This window comes from Lactuca saligna, chromosome 8 (genome assembly GCF_052625555.1).
Source record: "Lactuca saligna cultivar CGN05327 chromosome 8, ASM5262555v1, whole genome shotgun sequence".
NCBI classification, from domain to species: domain Eukaryota; kingdom Viridiplantae; phylum Streptophyta; class Magnoliopsida; order Asterales; family Asteraceae; genus Lactuca; species Lactuca saligna.
In genome coordinates this window covers 147448585-147460892 of record NC_136424.1, presented here as the reverse complement: position 1 = coordinate 147460892, position 12308 = coordinate 147448585, and the positions used below count along the sequence as shown (strand labels likewise).

Below are 12308 nucleotides of genomic sequence, written 5' to 3'. Positions count from 1 at the left end.
TCTGAAATGCCTAGAAAATGACATTTGTCAAAATGAAGGAGACGATGATATTTGGCAAAAAAAAAAAAACATTTATATATTAGAATAGATGTTTTCCGATTGATGAGAACTGGTGAAAGACTCCAACTAAAAATCACCCCTGTTATTTCAATGCTTCTCAAAGCATCACACCGGCATTACATGTTAACTTCAAATTCAACTTCAACACCATTTCAAACTCGACGTTTCCTTCTTTTAACAATTGCAATGTTTTCGGCGAAATTAGGGTCGGCGACACGAAATCCGGAAAAAGAGGGGTTGTAGCGGTCGGAGCAGGCTATACAAAGCGGCCACTAGAAACCAGGAGCTTATGAGCTTATTGACGAGGAGACTGGGATAAGTTTATCGTTTGGGGAGGAACTCATGACGATAACCATAAGCAAAAACAAACCATAAGATGGTCCAAGTTAAAAATAAAAGTTAGGGATTAAACCTACAAGTTACTCCAAACCATAGGGGCCATTAATATAATTTAATCTTAATATTATATATAATGTAAGGTTCGCATTGTTGCGATGCATGATTAGTGCTGTGTTTATACGGTATGACATGATAAATGCCGTATTTATTATTTATTGAACATAAAATGTGAAACGCGCCGCCGATGGAGTAATCTGATCACCGCCACAGAAACTCGTAATCTCTGATCTGCCGTGGCAATGTCGATGTCGATGACAATGGGGTTTTCTGCCCCAATGAAGCTCAAGGCCAACGCTGTTATGAATTACAACGAACAACACCACCACGCTCTTGATGCGTCGTATGTAAAACGCGCCGCCGAGTTATCAGACCTGTCTGCCGGTTTCACCTCGCCGCATCCTAACTTTGGCTGCGTGATAGCAAAAAACAGCAAAGTTTTCGGAGAAGGATACCTTTACGCTCAAGGGACGAAACCGGCGGAGGTCCAGGCGGTGGAGGCCGCCGGAGAGTACTGCAGAGGCGCCACTGCTTATGTCAATATGGAACCTGAAGACTGCAACAACGATAACACCTCTCTATCTGCTTTTATTAAGGTTTTTGTCATTGCTTCATTTCACATTATAGGATAATTTGTTCAAATCTACATGCTTAATAATCATAACCCTTAGGCTGGAATTACCAGAGTTGTAATTGGGATCAGAAATCCATTGCAACATCTTCGTGGAAATGCTATTCAAGCATTGCGAAGTGAAGGACTACAGGTTGATGTTCTTGGGGAAGATATAAGAGGTGTCTCCATGGAGGTACGTATTGTATAAATCTTTAGCATTCTCACACGTTTCTTTTCTTTCTTTCTAATTTGTCGTTATTCAATCTTATACTACATTAATTCTTCTAGGATGCTCTGAAATCATGTCTTGTTGTTAATGCCCCTTTGCTATATAGATCAGCGTTTCAAGTCCCATTCTCTGTTTTAAAGTACGCAATGACCCTTGATGGTGAGTTTCAGTGATGACACATGTTGTTTTGTAAAATCAAAACGTTGCATTTGCTCCATTTTATCCAAATATTTTAACAGGAAAAATTGCTACTAGTAGTGGACATTCATTATGGATAAGCAACGAAAAGTCAAGATCACGAGTCTTTGAGTTACGTGGTAGAAGCGATGTGGTTATTGTAGGAGGAAACACAGTGCGCAAAGATAGTACGAAATTTTAATTATTGTCACCTAGTGAATTATAAATAAATACTTCTAAAGTATTTAGTAAAAGTTTTTTGATATTTATAAATAGATCCGCGTTTAACTCCAAGAAATGGTGGTGTTCATTTACCTACACGAATTGTTATGTCGCAAACACTTGATCTTCCCGAGGTTGCAAATCTTTGGGATGTTAGAGATGTGCCCACAATAGTTGTCACTCAGAGAGGTGCAAGAAGAAGTTTCCAGAAGTTTCTTGCCTCAAAAGGCGTTGAAGTAGTGGAATTTGACATTTTTAACCCGAAAAGAGTTGCGGAATATCTTTATGATCGTGGGTATCTTTCAGTTTTGTGGGAATGTGGAGGGACATTATCGGCATCAGCTATTTTATCGGGTGTCATACACAAGGTGTATGAAAGTATATATATGATCTTTCAGTTTCAGTTTAATTTGTTTGAAAGTAGAATTCTATAATTGGGTAAAATTATGATGTAGGTGCATGCTTTTGTTGCTCCTAAGATAATTGGAGGAAGGAATGCGCCTTCTCCAGTTGGGGAACTTGGGATGGTTGAAATGACACAGGCTTTGGAGTTAAGTGATGTTTCTTATGAGCAGGTTGGTTTTATATTGCAAATGTGCTTTCATTGATATGTAGAATTCAATTTAACAAACTTGATAAATTAAATTGCAGATAGAATCTGATGTGCTTATTAGTGGATATGTGCAACCCATTCCTGATTTGACACAATCAACAATTGATCCAACTTTATCTCTTAAGATAATTGGTGGAAGGAATAAGCCATGAAACCTAATCATATATACTATACATCCTCCCTGACTACCTTTGATTTTGTGCTAGCACATCTTAATAAATATGGTGGTTTTTTTAAAAAAAAAAAAATTGTTTTGTTTCATTATTATAATAGAAGTATGTTTTTAGCTCCTTTACCCTTGTATATACATTCATAACCCAAGAGCGAGAGTTATATTTTTTTGATCAAATTCAAGTATATATATTTGTGAGTTCCTATTCTTCGTGATAAATCTGTGATGATATTCTTTCCTCACGATATTTATTTTTATCATATCGAGAGTCTTGTTGCAACTCCATGGTTATTGAAGAAGCATTGCAGATGGACAACGTAATAAGAATTTTCTCTATGATAAGGTTGATCAAGCTATTGAAATGAAGATATTAAAATAAACTTTATTTAATAATAAATGGATCCTAGCAAAGTTATTACATATATTTTTCGCAAACATTGCCCAATGTGAAAATCACAAGTGTAATGACTAAAACAACCCTAAGAGTGATCGGTATGGGCAAAAAAAAGTAACGACGCGGGTGACGTGGCCGTTCTTGACGCCGTTGTAACCGGGGGAACCACCCCCCCCCCCCCAACTCGTTGCATCTCGTCGTCCGCTTCTCATTGCCATGGAAACGAAGTGTAACGCCAAAAAAATTAACTGTGGTGACTTTAGACCGTTTGAAAACGGTCAAATTCAAACCATTATATATATATATATATATATATATATATATATATATATATATATATATATATATATATATATATATATATACTTATTTTATTTCAAATTTTACATCTTTTTAAACATTCTATCTACACTTTTATAAACTTTCTTACTAAAAAAATGGAGCAAAACCCCAACACCTCCCAATCATCAAACCCAAACACACAACCAAACATAACCTCGCATCTCGGATTTGCGGGGTATGAAGGTTATTTCAACCTTTTATCGTCTCAAGGCTCACCACAAATCTCATATAAAGGCACAACTTTTAATCCCGCTTCACCGCACTACAGTTTCCCAATTCACCTTACATTCAACAAAATTAATTTGGTCAAAACCCAAATTTACAACAAAATCTTTTCCCTTCTTTTGCTTCGATGCAATAACCAACCAACCAACCATCGCCTACGACACAACAATCGGGTGAAGTGGAAGCGGGAGGTAGTAGGAGAGGGAAAGGGAAAGGAAAAGGAAAATCGAAAGGGAAAACAATAGCGGTAGAAACAGAAAATGCAGACGTTCCACAATGGTGGATACCGGAGGAGGAATACGCTTTAACGGCGGCTTAGTGTGCTACTTCAAAAAACGAACTTCGCGGAAATGGAATGAAAAAAGGAGCTTATTGGGGGGCGGTGCTCGACAATTTCACGCTATTTTAAAGAAAAATCTGTATCGCAATAATGACATGTTGAGCAGCAAATAGGGTATGATAACTAAGCGGTGCAGCAAATTCAACGGTATTTACAACTAGCTTGAGGCGCAACAATAAAGCGGAACCAACGCCTTTGATTTGTTCAAATCTGCTAAGGAACAATATCGGGTTGAAATGGGTCATGTTTTCGACTTTGAAAAATCATGGGAATTGTTGCGAGCGGATCCAAAGTGGAATAAACCGCCTACATCGTCATTTGGAGTTCCTGGAAAGGCAGACACGGGAGATATGTGACATCCCCAAAATCACGGCCAGAAAAGACCGGTTTTGTTTATACTTTATTTCAAAATCAGAGTAACCTTTTAATAAAAGAGTTGCGGAATTTGTCCCAAAACAATAATGTGACATCCCCATTTTTCATGGCCAGAAAAGACTGATTTTGTTTATGCTTTATAAAAATCAGAGTTCTTTTAATAAAAATGTTGCGAAATTTGTTCCCAGAAAAACACGATAAATATGTTATTAAAACATTTTCGAAGAAACGTATTTTATTCATTTCAAAACGTTTGGGATGTCATCGTTAATACATAAACATAAGCATAAACAGAACTTACATTTATTTACACTAGTGATCTACATCTCTTTACATCTCTCAGTGTAATGTGACTTTATATCAACACCTGTGATGTAAATAAACTGAGTGGGTCAGGTTGGGAAACCTGGTGAGTACATAGGGATTTCAATCCCACAATGTTATACCATATATATAGTTTAAAACTCACAAAATATACAATTTCACCATATATATAAACAACTCTTATCCCACCCTGTCGATTCTCACAACGAGGCTATCCATACGCTCGGACCTAAGATTAGTCATTTTACCTATTCCATACTCCCGGATCAGAAATGAACAAATTTACCAAATATATACTCTCGGACTAGGGACGAAGGACTAATCCATACTCTCGGATTAATGATGAATGATTATGCCTAATCCATACTCTCGGACTAGGGATAATGACTAATCTATACTCGCGGATTAATGATGAATGATTATGCCTAATCCATACTCTCAGACTAGGAACAATGACTATGTCTAATCCATACTCCCGGATAAACGACATATACTAAATTCTATTCTCTGAGTATAACTCACTTGTACTCGTAAGAATATACTACCCAATATTCCTCATATTTAATTTAGGTCTACTCTTCATCCTAAATTATTAAATATAATCAGGTATGTTCTTTAACACGTATTTCAGGCAACATCAATTAACTCGCACATAAACATATAATTAATACTTCAATCAATACTTGTATTAAAATCATGTTCATGAAAGGGACTATGCACTCACTTGATAGGTGGTGACTCAGCACTCGGACAACACTTCGATACTCTCAAAACAACTTTCCTTCGATAAAAACCTAGTACCAATACCACTAGGGTTTAGTATAACGATAACCGCGACAAATTAATAGTTTGACTATTATTATTATTATTATATAAGCGTTAAATAACACTCAATACAACTCATAATAATAACCCAAATAATTATTTTAAGGACCTGGTAACATTCCTATAATTATTTGAAAGCTATATTAAAAACTGCGTAAGCATAGCACACTTACAGTGAATTTTATCAAAAACCGGAATTTAATTGGAGCAGCGTTTCGAAACTGAAAGGCTCTTTTTCTCGGGACTCCGGAAGCCTCGGGGCTTCCCTCGGGTGCTAGGTATTTTTCCTAGGGCTTAGGGGTGGTTTGGGAGCTAGGGAGAGAAAGTATTTTAGAGAGAGAAGGAGAATGGTGTGAAAAATGAAGGCTGCCCTCGCAGCTATTTATAGGTTGCTGGCTTCGGATTTACGCTGGGCGTACTCCTCGAGTATGGATGCCAACTCGCAGCCAGCTGTGTCGCATTCCGGTTGGTTCAGATTGGAGCTACGCGGGGCGTAACATCTCGGACGCGGGGCGTAATTCGAGGGTGGCGTGTCACAATCCGAAGCGAAGCCTTGGTCAACAAGCGATGGCCCAAATGCGGCCACGTCATCCATCTCGCATCAGATTTCGCAATTTGCACACTCAACTTTAAAAATTCGTAACTTTCGCATACGAGCTCCGTTTTCGAAGTTCATTATATCCACGTGAAGGCGGGAACGTACTCTACAACTTTCGTTTAGACTTCGTCAGCTAATTTTGACTCGATTTTAAATTTTATATTATTAATAGACCGGGATAGGATTGGTCCGTTAAATTCTCATAACTTCTTCATCCGACATCCGTTTTAGCCCATCTTTTTCTCGTTACGCTACTTTTAACGAGATCTTCGATTCTCGTTTAGGTCGTGTTGGCTAAAAACTGCTCGATCTAATATTCGAATTTCGGGCTGTACACTGTTAACTCGAAACTTCGAAAAATCATAACTTCTTCATACGAAGTCAGATTTGGGCGTTCTTTTTATCGATGTTCTTAGTTTAACATATTCTACGACTTTTGTTTGGATCGCTAAGGCTAAATCTCGCTCTATCATAAATTCACTAGTTACGCTTCCCTGTATCGTGTTGGTTCCGTCGCGAAACTTCAACAGGTCATAACTTCTTCGTTATAACTCGGATTTCGGCGTTCTTTATATGTACGGAAACCTTGAGACATATTCTACAAATTGGTTAAGATTATTTATTCTAAATAATCCTTTGTCGAAAAATCGTTTTCGACACTTATCGTCTCTAAATTGACTAGCCCGGATCTACGGGCGTTACAAATAATATGATAAAGAGTTATCAAAAGCATTTCCTTAGAAATGTATTTCATTAAAAGACTCGGGATGCCATGTTTGATACAGTACATAAGTATAAACAATATAATATAAGCTTACTACATTATTTCATATCTACAGGCCTATATCCGTAATCCCTCATCCCAACACATCACAATTATGATTGAGCGCCACTACCTGTAATACATAAAACTGAGTGGGTCAGGCTTGGGAGCCTGGTGACCACATAGGGTTTTCAACCTACAATAAATAAGTTTATTAATTTCATCGACCAACAATAACCCGATTACCCGTTCCCGTTATCCTCACATTACATCCCTAAACACCTATCATAAGGGACCTATCCTAAGGATCATCATCGGGATGGTCACTACTGGTAATGGGGTTCCTTAGCAATAAATGTACTAAAGGCAACCATGAGGGGGATGGAGTACACCGGTGAACACATCATTCACAAACACATACATGTTGCGAGCTTGCCAGTGTTCCACTAGACTGTCTAGAAGTGTCCGTGGTCGTCATCTATACTCCGCTAGATGACTAGATCAACAACAACAACATCGATGCCTCTCCTCATTTTATCACACATCGTCTTATTACATCTACCTATGTTTTATCCCAACATTTTTGTAGATATAAAATACATATACAGTTTAAATCATTTAAAAATTGTATAAAAACATTCATCCAACATAGATAGCAAGCATATAGATAATATGCACACATATCATTTAATATATAAAATACTTCATATCTATGTGTAAGATGAAAGTAACTATACACTCACCTGAAAAGGTGGTGAATCCGAACTCAGACAGCGCTTCGCTTCTTATAAACAATTTCCTTCGACGAAACCTAGTATTATTACCACTAGAGTTTAGTCTATTATTCGTCGAGACTAATTAATAGTCTAGGTATTATTGCTATTATATAAGCGTTAAAAAATACTTATATAGCCCATAATAATAGCCCAAGTACTTATTATAAGTTGCTAATAACGTTACTATAATTAAATAAATGATATATTAAAAATAGCGTAGGTGTAGCTCACTTATAGCGGGTTTTATAGAAAATCGGGCTTTGCTTGGAGCAGCGTTCCCGAGCTAAAAAGCTCTTCTTCTCGGAGCCGTTGAGCACTTCGGGGCTTCCGCCTCGTGCTAGGGAGTTTCCCTAGGCTTTTCGGGGGGTTTCGGGGCTAGAGAGAGGTTCTAGAGAGAGTAAAGAGAAGAAAGAATGAGAAAGGTGTGAAGAAAATGAGGGTGAGAGAGGTGGTATTTATAGGGTGAAATGTGGCTGAACTTGGTGCCACATGTCACCATCTGGTGGCAAGCCTTGGGGAGAAAGCAATGGCCAAGATTGTGTCACATCACCCATTTTCGCACAACATACTTCCGACTTCTAAAATCCGTAACTTTCACATACGACCTCCGTTTTTGATGTTCTTTATATCCACGCATAGGTAATAATAAGATATACAACTTTCATTTTGACTCCATCGGCTAATTCTTGACCGATCATAAATTTAACAGTACAATGAGATTATATTGTTAAACGTCCTCGTAAAATTCATAACTTCTACATACGGACTCTGTTTTCGTCTGTATTTTTACCGTTGATTTCATACTAATGAGATCTTCAACTCTCATTTAGGTCGCATAAGCCAAAAACTGCTCGAACTAGAGTTCGAGTTTCGGGCCGTACATTGCTAAGCCGAATCTTAGAAAAATCATAACTTCCTCATACGAAGTCAGATTTGGATGTTCTTTTTATGGATGTTCTCGGTTTAACATATACTACAACTTTGGTTTAGATCACTAAGGCTAAAAGTCCTTCATCGTAAATTCACTATTTACGTCTCCCGGTGTCGTGCCGGTTTTGCCGTAAAACTTCGGCGAGCCATAACTTCTTATAACTTGGATTTTGGCGTTCTCTATATCCCCGGAATCCTTGTTTCGACCACTACAACTTTATATAAATATATCGGGCTTATATTATACTTTAATTTTGACGCTTATTTTTATTTTTTATTAATTATATATTTAAAATTAAATAATAAGCACAGAAAAACACATAATTCATATAATACTCAAATATTTCATCTTTATTACTTCAAAAAGACTTACAATAGTTGATCTAGACTATTACATTGTCAAAAATGCTTAGTCCTGAAACCCGAGCGTTACAAGAAGCACGAGCAAAAAGAGAGGGAACTAATGGCACATCAGTAAGGCCGATCCATGGGCCTAGGCAAGCTAGGCGACCGCCTCGGGCCCCCAAACGTCAAAGGAACCCATATTTATACCTGTTATTGGGTTATATTAGTTGCAGCCCATATGTTTTAAGCCTATATTAATCAAAGCCCATATGTTTTTGGCCCAAAATTAACTCCAACACACTACGCCCAAATTGAAGAAGCGGGAGTGAAGGAGTCTGACCTACCGTGTTTGATGTTCTCGGTTCCAATTTCCAAGAATCAATTGAATCTTCGATAGTTCGACTTCTCTTCAGCAAAGCTGGTTCACTTCCATGGAAAATCCAAATGACACACCTCTCTAATGGTTAGTTCTCGATTCTCCTTCTTCTATTTCTAGTTCAAGACTTCAAGTTAATCGGTTACCCTTCTCCAATCTCCTCATCTTCTCTGAACTTTGATTTTCTGATTTGCCATTTCCAATTTCATATTTCTGATTTCTGGAATAGCTGGTGGAGTGGTGTTGTGGTGGTTCTTTTTCTGATTTCTCATTTCTGAATCATTTGGTGAATCTGTGTCCCGTGAATCAGTGAATGGTGAATTCGGATTTTGGATTTACTTTGAAGACTGAAGTACAGTACAACGCTTTGATTGTGAGTCTAATTTTTTAATCTGTGAACTATTTGTCTATTTTGTTAAGAGTAGGCAATGGAATGTGATTTGATTATTGATTTTGATTAAATAAACTTTTGTAATGTTGATTTTGTTATGAATGATTAATCAAGGTATGAGATAAATTTTCTAATTTCTTTGTTTAACTGTTTTTTTATGTTCAGATAATAAGATTTGAGATTGGCAGATTGCTCAAAGATTATTAACAACTAAGTTGGTTACAGATTTACAACCTACTGCCTACAAGTAATTTCTTTTTTTAACAAATTTAATCTATTTTCTGTGATTTTGCTAAATTTGAAATTTCTCATATTTAAAGATTATTTTGTATTTTTAATCTTCAGATTTCATATTGCTTTGGGAATAAAGAATTAAGGATATAATCTTATAAACAAGCAACATAAAGTCAACTGTTGAGCAGCCACATTAGCCATCAGATAGTCTACTTTCCCTTTATTTTGTTAAGTTATTTTTTGTGAATCTGTGTGATTGTTTGTTACTAGTTATCTTAATTGTTATATGTTGAAAATGCCTCCTAGAAAATATATGTCCGGAAGTGAAAAACGAAAAAAAAAAAACAAAAAATTGAACAATTAAACTATTCTAAAAAAGGATCTATGAATAAGTTTGTAAAAAAAATAAATTATTCTAACGTAGAAGATAATGTTGCACATAAAAATGGTTTAGGTGAAGAAGATAATGCCATACATGAAAATGTTATTGATGATGAAATTTTTAATAATGAAGATGTTAATTTTTCTCATGAAAATGTTAATATTTCAAATGAGAATGAAAATGAAAACGACATGAATAATAACAATGAACAATTTATTCCACCTTTAGGTATATTTGATCCTAGTAACTGGAATAATCTTGATAATAACTTAAGAGATCTTTTGATTGAAAAATGGCCGATAAGAGAAAATTTTTTTGTGTATCCTAAAGATAATTTATCTAGACATTTTTCTTATGCTTCTTATACTAGAAAGTTAAATAATGGTGAGACGAGTGATCGAAAATGGCTAATTTACTCAAAACAAGTTGATAGAGTGTTTTGTTTTTGTTGTAAATTGTTTAAACCTAATAATTATGTTACTAAAATTTCTTTAGCAAATGATGGATTTAATGATTGGAAACATCTATTTGATAGACTTAACGAACATGAAAATAATTCCCAACATCTTTTTTGTATGGATTCTTGGGATGAAGTAAAAACAAGATTGTATAATAATAAAACAATTGATAAAGATTTACAAAATAAAATTTTAACTGAAAAAGAACGTTGGAGGCAAGTTTTAAAAAGAATAATTGTTGCCGTCAAATATTTGGCAAAATACAATTTGACTTTTCGAGGTTGTAATGAAAAACTGTTTCAAGAATCCAATGGTAATTTTTTGGGAGCAATTCAAATGATGGTAGAATTTGATGTTATAATGCAAGAGCATGTTAGACACATAAAAATTTATCAAACTCATCTTCATTATTTAGGGCACAAAATTCAAAACGAAATCATTTCTATTTTAGCTAATAAAGTTAGAAATTCTATAATTAATATTATAAAAGAATCAAAATATTTTTCTATTATCCTTGATTGCACCACTGATGTTAGCCATCAAGAACAAATGACTCTAGTTATTCGATGTGTGAACATGTCTAATAATAAAATAAAAGTTGAAGAATTTTTATAGAATTTTTGAAAGTAGAAAACACATCAGGTTTAGGACTTTTTAATGAGTTATTAAATGCAATTAAATCATATGGTCTTAATATTGATGATGTAAGAGGACAAGGTTATGATAATGGTTCTAACATGAAAGGAAAACACCAAGGGGTTAAAAAAGAATTACTTGAAATTAATCCGAAAGCATTGTTTATGGCATGTTCTTGTCATAGTCTTAACCTCACGGTTAGTGATATGGTTCATTCTTGTGCTAAAGCTATTTCTTTTTTTTGGAGTTTTGCAACACATTTTTGTATTATTTTCGGGTTCAACTAAAAGATGGTCAATATTACTTGATAAAGTCCCTAACTTAACGGTAAAATCTTTATCTAATACTCGTTGGGAGAGTCGAATAAAAAGTGTCAAAGCCATTAGGTTTCAAGCTCCTCATATAAGGAATGCCTTGGTAGAATTATGTTCATCATGTGATGATGCAAAGTCTAAAAGTGAAGCTGAAAGTTTAGTTCATGCTATTGAAAGTTATGAATTTGTACTTGGTATGGTAATTTGGTATGATATTTTATTTGCTATTAATAAAGTTAGTAATAAAATGCAAACCAAAACCTTGTGTATTGATGCCACAATTGATCTATTAAAAAATATGATGACATTTTTTAAAAATTATAGAAATGAAGGTTATGCCCTTAGTATAGATAATGTAAGGCCATTGCATCGGATATGGATGTTGAACCTATATTCCTAAAAAATGACAAATTATTAAAACAAAACAATTTGATGAAACTAATTGTGAAAATATTTCACTATCACCCGAAGAATCATTTAGAATCGAGTATTTTATATATATTGTTGATGTGGCAATTGCGTCATTAAAGAGTAGATTTGAGAAATTAACAAACTTTGAAAATATTTTTGGATTTTTATATGATTCAAAAAGGTTAAAATCATTTGATGAAATTGAACTTAAAACAAGTTGTACTAATTTTGTAAATAAGTTTACTCATAATGACTTATGTGATGTGGATTTAAATGATTTTATTACGGATCTTAAAGTATTAATAAAGACTTTTCCAAATGTTGTTATGTCATCGATTGAAATTTTAGAGTTTGCCCAAAGGTAAAGATTGTTATCCAAATGTTTGT

General features: G+C 35.0%; 1 protein-coding gene across 1 annotated transcript; it reads left to right on the top strand.

Moving 5' to 3' along the window:
• The first annotated feature begins 623 nt into the window (after window positions 1-623).
• On the top strand, window positions 624-2553 carry LOC145011929 (riboflavin biosynthesis protein PYRR, chloroplastic-like). Its single transcript, XM_078970673.1, has 7 exons — window positions 624-1052; window positions 1128-1262; window positions 1358-1457; window positions 1538-1663; window positions 1752-2065; window positions 2153-2272; window positions 2349-2553. The coding sequence occupies exons 1-7, from the start codon at window positions 699-701 to the stop codon at window positions 2460-2462; spliced, it is 1263 nt and encodes a 420-aa protein (XP_078826799.1). The 5' UTR covers window positions 624-698; the 3' UTR covers window positions 2463-2553.
• Window positions 2554-12308: the final 9755 nt, after the last annotated feature.